The sequence below is a fragment of the Lissotriton vulgaris genome, chromosome 2_1, assembly GCF_964263255.1.
Source record: "Lissotriton vulgaris chromosome 2_1, aLisVul1.2, whole genome shotgun sequence".
In the NCBI taxonomy this organism is placed as follows: domain Eukaryota; kingdom Metazoa; phylum Chordata; class Amphibia; order Caudata; family Salamandridae; genus Lissotriton; species Lissotriton vulgaris.
In genome coordinates this window covers 1,735,989,357-1,736,006,987 of record NC_141687.1, presented here as the reverse complement: position 1 = coordinate 1,736,006,987, position 17,631 = coordinate 1,735,989,357, and the positions used below count along the sequence as shown (strand labels likewise).

The window sequence follows — 17,631 nt, the reverse complement described above, 5'->3', positions numbered from 1 at the left end:
AGTCCTCATATAACACAACTGGTGCAGTGTAAAGCACTCTGATACCCGATACCGGGTCAAGTTCGCGCTATCTAAAACTCTGTAAAAAAAAAATTAAAATAAAAATGTAATTTACCGTGAGTCTTCTGCGCATCAGAAATGGGAAGTTACATGTGTGCACCTAAATCGAACTTTGATGTTGACAATACTTTATGAGTTGAAGCCTTTAAATGGTCAATTGAGAGCACCACTGATGCAGATGCCGTATTAAAGATTCTAATTCACATGGAAAACACGTAATATAAGCGATATTAATTTCTAATGTTGTTTAAATTGAATTTATAGTTCGACCGTGTCCAGATAACCGGGTGTACATGGAACGTGGAAGCTCCTGCCCTGACACTTGCTCCAACCCTGTGAGAAGCAGTGTTTGTGGTGATCAAATCACAGATGGCTGTTTTTGTCCTTCTGGTAAAGAATATTTTTGTCTTCTTGCATATTTTATCTCTGTGCAACTGGTGGAAGCTGAATTGTACTAAACTTGATGCAATTACATTATGTTCAGAATGGGAATTTTTTTCATCATGATCTGTGATCTTTATAAACGAGTTGATTTGTGACAGTCATACTGACCATACAGAAGTTCCCTTGACTCAGTGCTGATATCTTCCTGGTCATTAATTTATACTGAAATACCAGAGCATGATTTATGGCTTTCTAAGTAGAAATAGAAACTAGAAATTGTTGTCCTCAGTTGATAATAGTATGCGACCCTATTATATCTCCTCTTACTCGCTTCTCCATCCTAATACCTGCTTCTACACATTTTGCAATCCCATTCGAGGCAAGATTTTTGTGTTAGCAGCTGACATATTTCACACTCTGTTTAGCAATCACAGAGCTATTCAGGTTTTGCAAATTAATTTTGCTGGATATTAATTTCTATTGTGTTAGATAAGATTACCTGATAATTATTTCAAGCGGCCTCAGCTTTTGTCCAGAATCGAACAAATAATTCTAATAATAAGTGGGCTAATCTACTTTATTGAGAGTTTTCAACATTTTAATAACAATTTTGGTCTTAGATGATTCCAAACCATAATCATAGAGAGTGTTCCTATAGCATTGAAATAAATGGACATCTACCTCACAGCGTCAAATCATCCAGGAACCCATAACAAGTCAACAAAGGGCTGGACCAACTCGAGTTGTGGAGTGATTGTGAGGTGAAATAGGTTAAATTAATGAAAATTCCTTAATTTGGTTATTTTTGGGCATGGGCAGTTCCATTATCAACTATACCTAGACATTAAGTTGTTATATTTTTGTTGTGGATGGCCTCTATTGGAACCCTTTTTTGTGAACAACTGGATTGAATTCTTCTGCCTCTCCCAGGTCTTCACAAGGGATGTGGTAGAACACAGGCGATGCTGTTCTTGTGCCAACTGCCTTCTCCCTAGTACCACTGGTCCCTACAGACCCACGCTGACAGGAACAAATATACCATTGTTAACAAGCAGCTTTCAATGCTGTGCCGGCTCTGGCCTTAAAGGGGGTGGGGGTGAGTGGCAGGTTCTAGGGAGGAAGGCTAGGATTCGGTTAGTTTTGGTTGGCCTAGTTCGGGTAATTGGGGAAGGGTGGAGGGGGAAGGCCAGGAATTTTATTTTTAAATTTGGAGAAGGGCAGGGGAGGGCTTTTTTCGGATGGTGCTAAGGGTAGATGGCAGGAGGCCAGGTATTTTATTTGTTTTGCTTGATAGGGAGGGCATATGGCTTGGGTGGAAGAGGTCTGTTTTTTAAAACAGTTTTTTATGTTATGTGTGGTTCGCTATTACTACTCTGCCCCTGTATACTTGTTGGAAGCAGAACAGATGATTTTGGGTAGGGGCATATACAATATCAAATTAAAGATAGCTAAATTTTGAATAACCTGGATGTTTTTCACCTCTGGGTTCTGTGAGACATCACAGACAACTCGAGCTTCACTCCTGTTGTCACTCAGAAGTGAAAATACTCCCATTGTTCACAGTTATCGATTTCTTATAGAGTGTAGCAAGAGAAAAGCTCCGAACTCTTATCATCCAGTGAAGTAGCGGAAAAAGTCTCCACTACATTAAAAGATATGATCACACCATGCCTGAGCTCCTGCAAAGGGAACTGAACGTTTGGGGCCAAGAGAAATTAGGAGGTGACTCCCTAGAAAGGTGCATAGGTCACTCTAGAGCTAACTAATCAGGATCGCTCTTTGTTTCAGGAATGATTCTGGATGATATAATGAATACTGGCTGCATCCCTGTTGGTAACTGCCCTTGCAACTACAAGGGCAAAAAATTTGTCTCAGGAGATTACTATTCTACTCCTTGCCAAACCTGGTAAGAAAATGTATCTTTTTAAGAAACAGTTTAAATGCATTATTTCATACTGTGACCACTTTATATTGAGTTACTCTGCTGTTAATTCAAATGGGCCTGTCCAATATGTGGTCTGTTTTGACATAGCTGCTGAATTTAGATCTACACTGCACATTTCTTTCTTGCTAAAGATGTTTTTTGTTGCCCTGTAAATGTTTTTATTAATTTTCAGGTGCATCTGGAATGGTACATTACAATAAACACATGCTCCTTTCAAAACTCCCAGCATCCAAATACCCCACCCTCCCCGGTACGGATGGTGTACACGCTCGAGAGACGCATGAAAGTAATGAGTCCATGAGAGCATGTTCAGAGTAGGCATCAGCAGTCGGCGCACCCAACCACCCCATGAATTGACAACGTCCCCCTCCCCCTTGAAAACCCCAACTTTCCACCTCCTCACCCCCCTGCCCCCAACCGGTGTGTCGCTTCTTCGCCTTGCGGAGACGCAGAAACAGAGTGCCTGTGCTTTCCGAATCATGTGGGGGTGGCCCCTGTGGAAATTGCGTCTGTGAGCCGCAGCAATCTTAGGTAGTCCTTCACCTCTACACATTCCCACAGCAGGTGAGTTAGAGTCCCTGTCTCGTCACAACCCCTCCAGCATGTAGGGCTGTGGTTTGGGTTACCTTTATTTAGTCGGGCTGGGGTCAGGTACCAGTAGGACGTCATCTTAACCACTGTTTCCTTACTGCCCATGTTCCTGACCGTGTGGTTGGCCCTATGATATATATCTTGCCATTCTTTGTCTGTGAAGCTTCTCCCCAAATCGGTTTCCCATCTTCTCTGGCCATCAGAGCATGGTGGGGCGGTGGCGGGCTGATCATTTTATAGAGGTCTGTGATCACTTGTCTGTCATTCGTTTTCGTGATGAGCCATTTCTAAAAGGCCGTGAGACACCGGTCCACTAACGGCCGCGTCAGCCAGTGTCTGATCTGGAAATATTGGTAACGCCGCGGTGCAATTAGATTATACATCCCCGTTAGGGCATCGAGCTGAATGAAGCCATCTAGGTCGAACAAATGTCCCGCAGACCTGCACTCAGAATTTCTCCACTGGTCAAATGCCTGTGGCGCCATCCCCGGGGCAAAGGCAGGGTTGTCAAAGAGTGGTGTGATAGGTGAAGGGAAGGTGGTGATTCCCACTCTGACTACCACCGCTACCACCGCTTCCCATACTCTGAGTATCGTGCGAGTGATGGGTGACTTATTAAGGTCTCTGCGCCTCCGTGAGCGCTTCCCGGCCCATATGAACTGCTGTATTGCATCTTGTAGTTTCTTTAGCATTCCTAGCGGTGGAGTCACAAGAATGGTTTGAAACATATATAGGACCTTGGGTAGCAGGGATATTTTAACCACTGCCACGCGCCCTAACAATGAAAGCGGTTGTTGCCGCCATCTCCTCAGGTCTCCCTGAATTTGGGTGTACAAATCCAAGTAGTTCCGGTTGACATTCTGCAGAGTGCTTGGTGTCAGGGTGATTCCCAAGTATGGTATTGAAGTGCGAGATGACAGTCCCCCGTATGTCTTGAGACTGCCAACGGACTTACGAGCATTACGGCCCACTGGGAGGATCATGGATTTCCTTGTGTTCATTTTGAACCCCGATACTTTCCCAAAGGCCTCCATTTCTTTCAGAAAATCTGGCACAGACTGTATGGGATTGTCTAAAGCCGCCAATATATCGTCAGCGTAGAGGCTGATGGTATGTGGCTTGCCCCCCAAGGTGATACCATTTATATCCGGATTGTCCCTGATTCACTGCGCAAACGGTTCTATGTAAAGCGCAAAGAGTAAAGGCGAGAGTGGGCACCCCTGTCTGGTGCCCCGCTGGATGTCAAAGGATTGTGAGCCAATGATGCGAATCCCCGCTCGTGGTGTGTCATGGCAGCTGGTGACCCAAGCTCTGAAGCACTCCCCTATTCTGAATCGCACCAGAGTCTTATCCAGAAAACCCCAATCAACCCTATGGAATGCTTTCTCAGCGTCCACAGAGAGTAGCGCAGCGTCGGAGTTGTTGAAAAGGGCTTTATCAATTACATGTAGGAGGCACTTGGTGTTGTCACTGCACTGCCTATTGGGGATGAATCCCAACTGATCGGGCTCCATGATCTCTTGTAAACACTGTCCCAATCTCGCTGCCAGGATCCCTGTAAAAAGCTTGAGGTTGAGATTGAGCAAGGATATGGGCCTGTAGGAGGCACATTGTGTAGCCTCCTTGCCCGGCTTAGGCAATACTATGATGTCAGCCGCAAGCATGTCGGGAGGAATGGAGCCTGGCCCTTGAAAGAAAGAAATTAAATAGCATGGTCAGGAGTGGAGCTAAAAGGGGGAAAAATGTCTTATAGAAGCCGGCAGAAAAGGTGTCCGACCCTGGTGCTTTCAAAGGCTTTAGGCGCGCTATCGCCGAGATCACTTTCTCTGTCCGGATAGGTGTGTCTAAGGAAGCGGCACCCACCACATTAAGTGCAGTGACCGCCGCCTCGTTGAGGTAAGCTTCCCCCTTAGTGTCTAGAGAAGGGTCTGCACTGTAGAGCTAGGCATGGAAGGCTCGAAAGGCTTCCGCTATTTTATCATCCTCCTGAAGTGCTTGCCCGCGAATGCCCTGGATAGTGGTAATTTTAGACCTTTGGACTCGTGCTCTGAGCTTGCGCACTAACAGTCGCCCAGTTTTATCGCCTCCCAAATAGTAAGTATGTCGCAGTCGTAGGTCTGCATGCATACTCCGTGCGATCTAAATCCAGGCCTGCAAGCTGCACCCTGGCCGCTTTTAGCTTCCGCCATATACTGGGATCCCCGGTGCGGCTGTGTACGCTCTCTAGTTCGGACACTTGAGCTGAGAGTGAATCCATTCTTTCATTGCGGTCCTGGGCCTCCGCCGCCGATATTGCTATGAGATCTCCTCGCACCACCCCCTTAAGTGCTCCCCATACCGCTGTCACTGGTACATCAGATGTGTCTTTAAGCATAAGGTATTCAGTGATGCGTTTGTGCAATTGTTGTGTAACCCATTTTGGTTGTAGAAGGGCCTCCTGCAAGCGCCCTCGGCCTCTATGTGTTGTTGTTTGGGGGACAGTCATCGTGAGTGTGACCACATCGTGGTCCGAGAGTGCATCTGGGACAACGTCTACGTCTGTTACTTTTGCGGCAAGATCGGGGGACCCCATAAAGTGATCTAGCCTAGCATTTGTGTGGTGCACGTGAGAGTAGAAAGTGTACTGAGTAGCGTGGGGTGTGCCTCCCGCCAGATGTCTGAAAGGCCTCTACTAGCCAACCACTGTTTTCCCTCCAAGGACATCGCCCCAGTGGTGCCATAACGGCGGCCCGATCTGTCTCTGTCTTGGTCCATCACAAGGTTAAGATCACCGCCCACTAGTGTGTATCGTGTCTGGTAAGCAAGGATGTCTGACAGGGGCCCTGTGAGGAAGGACTCTTGCCTGGAGTTTGGGACACGATGACCAAGGACATGCCCCCCACCCACACATTATAAGCTAGGAGCCTGCCCTTAATTTCAGTGACCCTGTCCCCCACCTGGCCTTTAAAGTGTCTAGAGAACAGAATGGCGACCCCCGCTTTCTTCTCTGTATTGGAGACGTAGAATTGATGAGGGAAGGCCCTGGAGCTCATTCTAGGCCAGTCCTTGGAGAGAAGGTGCATTTCCTGTAACAAGCAAACCGAAGTACCCGAGTTCTCCAGGTATGATAACACAGCCCGCTGCTTGATAGGCTTATTGAGCCTGTTTACATTCATGGCAATAACTCTCAGGGTGGCGACCCTGAGAGTTATTGCCCTGGAAGGTGTGGATTCCTTGGGGAGATTCCCTCTTCTGGCAACTCACATGATCCTCTCTAAAGTGTGACACACCGGTACCCTCCCCTCCCCCACCGCACCCCCCCAAATCTACCCTCTCCACCCTCCTTCCCCAACAAAACCAGCCCCCGACCCCCTGACTCCTCCCAACCCCTCTCCCAAAACCCCCCTCTGTCCTGAACTCCCGGACCGCACTCCACCACCCTAACCCCAACAACAAAACCCCAACATGTAATCATAGTCCCAAGCCTGGAAATTTGCATTGCAAGCCTGTGGTGAAGTTACCTGGTGGAGCATGTAGCCATGGTGGCCTCTTCGGCCCCCCGCCCACTCCCCCCCGGGACCCAGCATTACTGTAGTGCTAAAGAGTCCCCATCTCTTGAGCAAATCAATCCACCGGTGACGTGTCCCTGGGCACCTGCTGGATGGCTAAGGCCCATTCCTGTGATATGGTAGTTAAGTCTGGTTTTAGGTCTGTGGTGGAGAGCATCTGCGGTTGACTCTTTGCCACCCTCCCCTGGAGGATCGCTGGGATGGCCCCAGAGATGCGGGCCCCTCATTATGTTCAATGCCCAGCAGGGCGCAGGTGTCCTGAACAGATCTCAGTTGGTGCACTTTACCGTTCCATTTGAAAATCAGTCGAAAGGGAGGGCCCCAAGAGTATGGGATCCCGTTGTCTTGCAAGAACTCCGTGGCGACTCTGAACGCTTTTCTCTTTTGAAGCATAATGGCTGACAGGTCCTGGTATAATGCCACCGGGTGACCCTGATATTGAAGAGGTTGCTTCTGGTGAGCTTCACAGAGGATCCTTTCTTTTAGAGGAAAGTCTGGTAGAAAGGCCAGAATATCTGGAGAGGGAGCGGGTGCGCACTGCGCCAACCCTACTCTGTGAGCCCTGTCAATTTGAATGTCGAAGTCAGCCGATTCCCCCAGAACATCATGAAACAGGCCTTGTAAGTAAACAGGCCTTGTAAGTATACGGTAATGTTCTCTCCTTCCTCCTTGGATGGGACGCATCGGACCCGAATGTTGTTGCATCTAGATCTATTTTCTAGATCCTCTGCATGTGCCTGCAGATCTATTTGTTGGTCCCTGAGACGGAGGAGTTCTTGCTAGAGCTGTTCAACTTCCTTCCTTCCGGTCTGATCTGAGTCTTCAATGGTCACCACACACTCGCCCAGACCGTCCACCTCCCGGGGTATCTCTCGGACGTCCCCACCTCCTTCTTTAGCATGTGGAAGTCTTCCCGCAGGGAGTTGAACAGGGAGTTCAACAGAGTTTCAAGGAATGATTTTGTGATGGGCACCTCTCCGTCACCCGGTTCTGTGAGTTGCTTTGACGCTGCTAGGGAGGGGGGCCCTCTGTCTCCCTTTGGCAGGCCTTTAATGAGCATGTCGGTAAGCGTGCGCTCACCCTTCTTCTTCGTGCAGGCCATGCTCCGTCGCCCGTCGCCTCTCCTGTGCTCCCTTTGCCTGCACAGGCTGCCTGGGACCAGACTCCGGGTCTGGGCTGTGGGGGAGTGGCGTGCAAAGCCCCCAGCCTCTCCCAATGTCGCCACTGCAGTGTTGTCCCTGTAGGTCCCTGTCTTAGGCGTGCTCTCTTCCAACTGCTCCCTCGTGCTTGCTGCTGGCTCACTGGGCCCCAACGACTCCCCCAGCTGCCACCACTGCTTGCCTGCTCTGGGCAACGGCCAACTCGCCTTGAGTTCTGTGTCTGCGATTAGGGCCCCTTTTGAAGAGGAGGGCGCAGGCCCAGTCAGCTCCCTGGGTGTGTGGTTCCAGGGGCCACTCCTCTCAGCGTAAAAAGTTCTCTATGGGAGCTCACCTTGCTAGGCCACATGCAGGGCCTGTCGCAGTGTCCTCTGGCCTCTCAGATTCCTTTCCCTGGGCCTGGCGGCCTGCAGTTGCACCCCCAGCAGAGAAGGTCTTACAAGTTGTCTCCCCCATCGCTATCACTGCCAGAGGGGATCCACACCCACTGCGTGGGGCGCTGTGTGTTCTGGTTGTCGTTGGCAGTGGCACCCGGGCCCCGTGGCCTCCTAACCTGCCTGCCCGGCTGTGTGCCCCCCAGTCCACTTTCTCCTATGCTGCAGGGAGCCAGCTCCGGCTCGCCGTGTTCTCACCAGCAGGTGTCCCCGGGATGTCGTCATAAGGGCCCCCGCCTCACTGCTGCTGGATGGTTATAAATAGGGGGGTTACCCAATTGTAGTCACTGGGACCTGGGTTCAGTAGGTACTAGGAGGAAGGGGTCCCAGTGTGAACAAGGAACATATAATACAATTCAATGAATTAATCAAAAACAATTATTTTGATCTGCAGACTTTTATTCACTGTGGGATCCAGTGTTATGAATACACATAGCAAACAATCAACAGTATTGGTGGTCATACAGTGCCCCAGGGGGGAGAAGGGAAGTGCTAGTGGAGAGGTAAGGGAAGTGGTGGGATTGTGTGACAGTAAAATCAATCTTTTAATGAACTTTTCATGCTATAATTGGTATAGCAACAGCTGCCATGAGAAATGGCGTCATTATTTTTAGAAAGGCATACAACACAAGGTACAGTGTATATACAAAATATTGGCGTGAGGTTGCCGCAATCGGAAAAACAGTCGACGTTTCGACCCTCTGATAATGCAGGAAAAGTTAACCTTGCTGTGGGGTCTTCATCAGGACCAGGGGGAGGGGCAGGGAACCTAAGGAAAATGGGTATAATAGACTAAAGTTAGAGGGGTGCTACACCAGCCTATCATTATCACAGTGGTAGTTTTAAGCGTTGGTCAACATCCTAATTAAAGGTATTTAGCTAAACGTTTAAAAAGGGGATTGTGAGTCGATACACATCAAGAATAAAAATTAACGTGGTATGAAAGTGTCCAAGACATGGAACAAGGTCTAAACACAGTTAGGTACAAGGGCCAGAGCGCCTCGGTAGGGAAATCGGCATGATTCAAGGCGACCAACCACTCCCAAAGTAAGGCAAGCATTGATTGAAATTACCTGAAAAGGAACATAGACTAAAATTCAATGGGTCATAGGAGAGCCTGAAATGTAGTGAATAAAACTCTGCGGATCAAAATAATTATTTTTGATTAATTCATTGAATTGTATTATATGTTCCTTGTTCACACTGGGACACCTTCCTCCTAGTCACTGCTGGTGGAGGCTGTGACCGTGTGTGCTACTGAGGCCTTGCAGCCTCGGCCTCAATTTTCACGCCACGGGTTGCGCTGTTGCTTCTCTGGCGCTCGCCGATCTCTGGCCCTCAGCAGGCCCCTCGCTGTTCTGCCGAGCCGCCGCTTTTTCCCCAAACAGGTCACCAGGGCAGGCGGTGAGTCCTCTTATGGTCAGCAGGGTCGCCGAAGCCCCGGGTCCCCAACGCCGGACCCGGCTCCTTCCGATGCTGCGTCTTGTCCGCTAGGGCGCTGTTTTGCAATAATAGCGGTGGACCTCTGGAGATTTCTCCCTGCTTTATTTGAGCCCCAATTTATGTGCAAGTCCGGCTCCCCACTCCCCCGCAGCTTATGCTGAATTTGGCCGGTGGAGGAGGATCGGCACGGGGAGCCTCCGGGACACACGTCCTCTCAGGTCGCCATCTTGGCCTGGCCCCGTAAATGGGCTTTTTTAATGTTTCTTTTACTTACTGGTGAGGTTGGTGTGAGACATTTACCAGGAAAATTAGTGGAGAGAGTGTTCAAAGACATTGTAGGAGTTATGGGAAAACACAAACAAAAATCATGTCGATAACTAAGCAAAGAATCTTACCCCTCCCGTCAGTAGCATTAGTCTGAGAACAAGATTTACTCCGAGTACAAATGTCATGGATACCAGGGGACAAAATGAATACATCTAAAGAATGAAGAAGATAAGGGTCCACCAAGTACACAAAATTCAAAGAGAATATATTAGCTACCAAATACAAAATGTTCAGGCAAGGTAATAAAGGGATAGCGATATGTTGGACTTGGCCCTTTCTGTGGGGTCATCCCCAAACGTTTTTGCTACACACTCCTGTTTTCTGGACCAATTTTTGTTGGCTTTTCCAATTCTGTGCACTTTACCACTGATAACCAGTGCTAGAGTACTTGTGTTCTCTACTTTAACCAATATAAAAATGGCTTACACCCAATTGGCACATTAATTGTGCTTGTAAGTCAAAAGTAACATGGTACTACATGCACCCAGGGTCTGTGAATTAAATGCTCCTAACGTGGCAGCTGCACACATTTTGCCACCCACTTAAGTAGCCTTTTAAAAATGTCCAGCCATTGCAGCCTGCATGTGCAGTTTAAATTGTCATTTTGACCTGGCAAAATAAAAATGTTGCCTGGCTTAAACCTTCATTTTTAAAATATAAAAGTAACCTCTAGAGTAGACCCTAGACCAGAGGTCTTCAAACTTTTTGATGCCGAGACCCCCTTGTAAAACCTTTTTAGGCGTAAGGACCCCCTTCTGACAAAAGTTTCTAGAAACTGGTACTCCTCTTCATCAAATTTTGACAACCACAAATGCGCCTGTTATACCTCATCACATCCCTCCATCATTCATCCACCCACCCTTTCACATATCCATCCATCCACCCTTTCATCCATACATCCATCCTTCATCCATCCACCCTTTCATCGTTCCATCCATACATCCATCCTTTACCCATCCACCCTTCCTTCCATCCACCCATCATTCAACCACCCACCTTTTCACACATCCATCCATCATTCATCCATGCAACCTTTTATCCATTCATACATCCATCCACCCTTTCATCTTCCCATCCATCCACTCTTTCATACTCCCATCCATCATTCATCCACCCTTTCATCCATCCATCTACCCATCATTCATCCCCCCACCTTTTCACACATCCATCCATACATCCTTCATCCGTCCACCCTTTCATCCTTCCATCCATACATCTATCCTTCACCAATCTATCCTTCATCCATCCACCCTTTCATCCTTCCATCCATACATCCATCATTCATCCATCCACCCTTTCATCCATCCATTCACCCATCATTGATCCACCCATCTTTTTACACATCCATCCATCCAGCATTCATCCATCTACCCTTTCATCCATCCATCCTTCATCCGTCCACCCTTTCATTCTTCCATCCATACATCTATCCTTCACCAATCTATCCTTCATCCATCCACCCTTTCATCCTTCCATCCATACATCCATCATTCATTTATCCACCCTTTCTTTCATCCATTCACTCATCATTCATCCACCCACCTTTGCACACATCCATCCATCCACACATCATTCATTCATCCATCCACCCTTTCATCCATCCATTCACCCATCCACCCTTCCTTCCATCCACCCATCAATCATCCACCCACCTTTTCACACATCCATCCATCATTCATCAATGCAACCTTTTATCCATTCATACATCCATCCACCCTTCCATCCTCCTATCCATACATCCATCCTTCATCCATCCACCCTTTCATCCTCCCATCCATACATCTATCCTTCATCCATCCACCCTGTCATCCTACTATCCATACATCCATCCTTCATCCATCCACCCTTTCATCCATACATCCATCCACCCACCCTTTCATCTATCCACCCACCATTCATCCCCCCACCTTTTCACACATCCATCCATGCATCATTCATCAATGCAACATTTTATCCATCCATACATCCATCCACCCTTTCATCCTCCCATCCATACATCCATCCTTCATCCATCCACCCTTTCATCCTCCCATCCATGCATACATCCATCCTTCATCCATCCACCCTTTCATCCTCCCATCCATACATCCATCTTTCATCCATCCACCCTTTCATCCTTCCATCCATACATCCATCATTCATCCATCCACCCTTTCATCCATCCATTCACCCATCATTCATCCACCCTTCTTTTTACACATCCATCCATCCATCCATCATTCATCCATCCACCCTTTCATCCATACATCCTTCATCCGTCCACCCTTTCATTCTTTCATCTATACACCTATCCTTCACCAATCTATCCTTCATCCATCCACCCTTTCATCCTTCCATCCATACACCCATCATTCATCCATCCACTCATCATTCTTCCACCCACCTTTTCACACATCCATCCATCCATCCTTCAGCCTTTCATCCATCCATCCACCCATCATTCATCCACCCACCTTTTCTGTGCCTCTCTCATGGGGGGGGGGATCAGTATCTCTCTGCGTCGTCGTCATTCTTCTTTCCCGCTCATGGGAGGGCATCTCTGTGCCTCCATGCTGGGGGCGGGGGACGTGTCATGGGACCCACAGCTCCAGGTGCGCAACATCCATTAAACTCACAGGGCTAAAATACAGCCACTCCCCCAGACCCCCCGCCCCCACCCAGCTCCCCCCAGCTCGTGTATGTGAGCCCGGCTGTAACAGCTTCAGGGACACACACACAGTCACACCCAAGTACTTGACAGGTCTTTAAAAGACCTTTTACTTGTTAATGATGCGTTGATGTTTTTCACACCTCGGTGTGAATTAGGCCTCTGCCGTGAGCACCCTCGATCAGCCCAATGCCGGGAACTGCACTCTGCAGAATCTGCGACCCCCTTCTCAGGACTCCACGACCCCCCTGGGGGTCGCGCCCCACAGATTGAAGACCGCTGCCCTAGACAGTCCATAGGGCAGGGTGCAGTGTGTTTAAAAAGGTGAACATGTACTTTAACTTTTACATATCCTGGTAGTGAAAAACTCTTCCATTGTTTTTCACTTCTGCAATGACTACATCTCCCATATGATAACATTGGGTAAACTTACCACATTTAATAAGTGATACCTTCCAATTTGGGGCAGGTAGGAACATCAAGTTTGGTGTCTTAAAACCCTCCTTAATAGTAAAGTCTGATTTTAAGTTACAGTTCTGAACATGCCAGATTTAGAAAGCTAGCGTTTTCTGTTCCCAACCATTTGGTGTCTGCCGCCTGTTCCTTGGGTCACATGAAAAAGTGTATCTGGTAATTGGTCTTTATGTATTGTTCCCAGACAGTGACACAAAGGGCACCTACCACACTACCTTATTTCAAAGTCTCGGCCTGAACACTCTCACAAAGTGTTTCACACTAGCCCTATGTGACCCCCGACAAGCTGAGGCCAGGACAGGGAGCAAGGAAATTCCAAGCACCTCTAGAGGTGAAAACTCCAAAACCTTCTCCTACTTCAAAGTTGGAACCAGGTATAAATTTTGGACACACAGACCCAATTCTTGAGTATACTCCTGGTCTTGTGGATACAACAGAAAAAGGACTGCTGCACTGCTTTGCTTCCAGAAGGGCTGCCACTCTGCTGCCGTGTTTCTCTGCTGCTCCGCTGTCTGCTGCCCTGTTTCTTGAGAAGTAAGACTGGATCTGCACCCTTTATCCCAGGCTGAAGTTACTCCAAGGGTCAACTTACTGACCTACAGGGACAGAGCGAGCTCAAGTGTCTCCTTGCGAGTGCCTAGCTGACCTGCTATATATCAAAGAAGGTACCCCCTGGTAATACTTTAAGGTCCAAGAGTGAGGGGGAAATGACAAAAAGTATACTCTATTGAGAACTCTTATCAGACCTATATACTTTTACTAATGGGCTGTTCCACAAAAATAAGTCTTTCCATTCTCAATTGTCAAAAGTTCATTGATATTTATTAAAGTATTTTTTCATTTTATATATATTCAGCATTTTCTCAATTTATTTGAACAATGTTATGGTTTTGGTTCACAATATCAATCAATACAGACTTGTACAATCATTTTCAAACATTAATGTATAGACATACATCAAAGTTCATATGAAATATCTCATGATTAAACTTGCCACAGACATTATTTACAATTAAAATACATGGAAAGATATGAAAAATCTTATGATCATTCCTACATTGACCTGCTGCCTGGGCCTGTAACTGCAACTGGACCTGATGGCCTCTGCTGGGGTCAGTTCCTGACTGCTACAAGGTGTCCCTCTCATCCTGGAACCTTGGTGTATAATCAGTTGAGCTCCTCTCCAAAGAAAAGGGGAAATTCTGATGTTTTGGGCTCTTTAGAAATGTGAGTGGGTCTGTTCCTGCCAATATCTTGCAGCCCACACCACCTGTCAATGCATAGCTCCAGTGAACTGGACTCTCCATGCCACAACAACTGCCAGTGATGCCGGACAATGTGCGATCTGCACTTTGTGCTACATCATCTACAGCTCTCTATGGTTGTCAATGTGAAACTCCAGCAATGACCATCCTCGACGTCCAACCGGATCTTCACGCTACCGACAATGGTATGCGATGTCTGGCCTGCTCTTTGCGCTACTAAGATGACAATCTTCAATGCTCTCCCTGCTCCTTGTGGCCTCCTCCTCAACAAACAAACTCTTTGCAATGGACTTTTGAGGGTAACATTTCCAGCGGGACTAACCAGTAGGTCCCTGTATCTCACCTTGCTCCATCTCAATTGGTCTGAACTTGTGACTTACACCCAGTCTCCCAAGAGCAGATAGCCACAAGTGGCACTTTGTGTTTTAGGTGCTTTTGTTACCTGAAATCTTTGAAATTGCAAATCTCTGATTCTACTGACTAGATGTTTGCATTTTTGGTGTCAAGTATTTTATTGAATTTTACTCTATTTTTTGTAATTGATGCTGGATTTTTCTTGTGTTGTGTTGGGTTGTGTTTGCACTTAATTACTTTTTGAATCATTGCATAAATACTTTACACATTGCCTCTAAGTTAAGGCTGACAGTTTTTGTGCCAAGATACAAGAGCGTTATTTACATGTTTATTCGAGGTTCTGACAGAGATTATAGTTGCTGCTTGAGAAGGGTATCGACCCCCTCAAACCGTAACCCAATTTCCAACATGATGTATAATGGGTTGAACACTAGTCCATGTCAAACTATCCTGGGGCATCTAGTCTATTGCAGATAATTTACGTGAGGATGTTAGAAGAGTTGAACAGCTTGTTCCAGCCAATTCTCTGTGTTTGTTAGGGATCTGTTTTCTTCAGTGGACAGGCTCAGCAGAGTCAGGCTGAACAGGATACAGAATCCTTTAATACAGATTGCTGCAACTCACAGTGGAGTGCTTTACATGCTTTGAAAATGCTTTGGATTTCCAAAAGGTATTGGAACAAGTAAGGAATCACACAACGTTATTGGAGCAATGCTGGCACCCCACCAGATCATGATTGATTGTGTTTTATCACACCAAGTATTGCATCTTTATATCTGCAAAATCAGAGGGAACCTTTAGGTGCCCTTCTGTAGCTATCCCTATACACATTCAGGCACATAACAGAAGGAAAACAAAGGTTCCAAAGCTTATGATTTGTCCACTGTTTCTGTTTCATCTGGGTCCCACAACTATGTCCAGCTCTGACAGTCAGGTTCGATGCAACAAAGCTTTTTCTTACCTACAGAAGCAAGAAAAGTATTCTGGATCCAGAACTGTTATAATCTTCAGTACACCCACCACAAGGCCCCATATATAAAAAAGCTGCATTGTCATTGTTGTTAATTTGAAGTCTAAAGTGCACCTATGGTAAGGCCATAATAAAATAACCCACACCGCTTTTAAAACACTTTCCCCCAGATGCATCAAGCATCCATTTTGCGATTCCTTATTAGCGAAAAATAAGGAATCGCTAATAAGGAATAGCAAAATGCTATGCAAAAAGAAATCACTTTAAAAATAGAGATTTCTTAAAATTCCTTAATTGCGATTCGCAAATTGCGAGTCGCAATTAAGGAATACCTCCCCATTCAATCCTATGGGCCTACAGGCCCAAAGGAATGAATGGGAAGACATTCTCAATTTGCGAATCGCAATTAGCAAATCGCAAAATGAGAAGGCGATTTCAAGGATGCAGGTTTGTCCAAAGGACACCCTGTTGCACCCCTGAAATTGATCTGTGCACATATGTTGCACACACACATGCCCTTAGGGCATGTGTGTGCGCAACATGAAACTTTGAAAAATGCACTTTAGTGCATTTTTCAAAGTTTTTGCAAATTACCATGAAGTTGTACTTCATGGTAATTTGCGTGCCCTATTAGCGAAATCGCTATTTTTTACACTTTAATGCATTGCATTTAAGGAATCTCAATTTGAGATTCCTTAAATGCAAGTAATCGCAATTTAGCGAAGTCTCAATTTGCGATTTTTGCATTTGGGATGATGCATCCCAAATGCAAAAATACCGTTCGCAAAGGGGCAGATTCTGAGAATCTGCCCCTTTGCAAGCGGTTTTTACCTTCATGCATCTGGGCCCTTGATTTCAAATGAATCATGTGAGTTGGTGTCAGGTCACTGGTGGCTAGTATGACTTTTCTAATATTTTCACAGTAAATTAGCACGTGGACTTTAGTACCGCTCTCCCAGTGCCTAATTTGAGCTAGTGAATACAGGTCGGGTCCTCAGACACTCAGGGCCATATTTATGACCCTATTGGCACAGGGCAGCACATCAAGTCACCTTGCTGCACTGCCCAGCATCACATGGAATGGGCAGGAATGTGCTGTATTTATCCAATAGGGTGCATTCCTGTCCTTTCCCCTGGGGCAGGTGCCATTATAGCAGCTGTTAAGGCAGCCTAACACCAATGCAGGCATCCTTGCACCAATACCTTCAGGTCGGGTCCTCACTAAACCATATTGCAGAAAATTAAACAAAAACAAACATATGCCTGACTGGCTGGGATCACATTCTGGGTGTGTCCAGTAGTTAGCAATATGGGCAGCATAGAAATCGGGCCAGTTTCCATCAGGAAACATACCACTGCCATTGCTGCACTGCTGTGAAACTGCCAGCCCCATGGGAAACTCATAATGGGGCAGGTGGGGCGGCCGACTGCTTGGCGGAGTACTCGGTCCCACTGCAGCGATGGGACAGCAGTAAGCCCACATAACTGGTAATCTGGCCCCAAATCACCAAGGGGCAGATGTATCAACAATATGTTTTGCGAGTCCTTAATTGCAATTTTTTGCGAATCGCAATTTCAGAATCGCAAAATGGGATGTATGTACAATTTTGCGATAAATTAGCGATTTCTTAAAAATCGCTGAATATTTAGCGATTTTTCTGCGATTTCTAAATTAGCGAATTTCGCAAATTAAGAAATTGCAAAAACGGGAATATGAAATGCAGGAACAGGCTGATGACATCACAACCAGGAAGTTTCAGTGATTGCTTGCACTTGCTTGCCTGAGCCACACCCAGTGGCAGTTGGAAGAGTGTTGTGAAGCAGAGCAGACCTGTTTGGAGAGCAATGGAGTCCCAAAGCACACAGGAGGAATTGTCTGCAGAAAAGATGAAAAGGAAGCAAAAATTCTCTGAAAAAGAACAAGAAATCCTCATTGAAGAAATGGTTTGTAACCATGAGGTTCTTTTTGGCAAGAAAGCACCTAAAGTTCCTGATTCAAGAAAAAGAAAAATCTGGTTGGAAATCCAGGACA

At 46.6% G+C, this 17,631-nt stretch overlaps 1 protein-coding gene across 1 annotated transcript in view; it reads left to right on the top strand.

Annotated features, from left to right (window-relative positions):
• The window catches only part of LOC147733208 (mucin-5B-like), an 875,769-nt gene that overhangs the window by 304,388 nt on the left and 553,750 nt on the right, over nucleotides 1-17,631 (top strand). Inside the window, exons 7-8 of the mRNA XM_086957740.1 lie at nucleotides 325-450; nucleotides 2,233-2,350. Coding sequence (XP_086813866.1) covers nucleotides 325-450; nucleotides 2,233-2,350 — 244 coding nt within the window. The remainder of the gene's footprint in view (nucleotides 1-324; nucleotides 451-2,232; nucleotides 2,351-17,631) is intronic.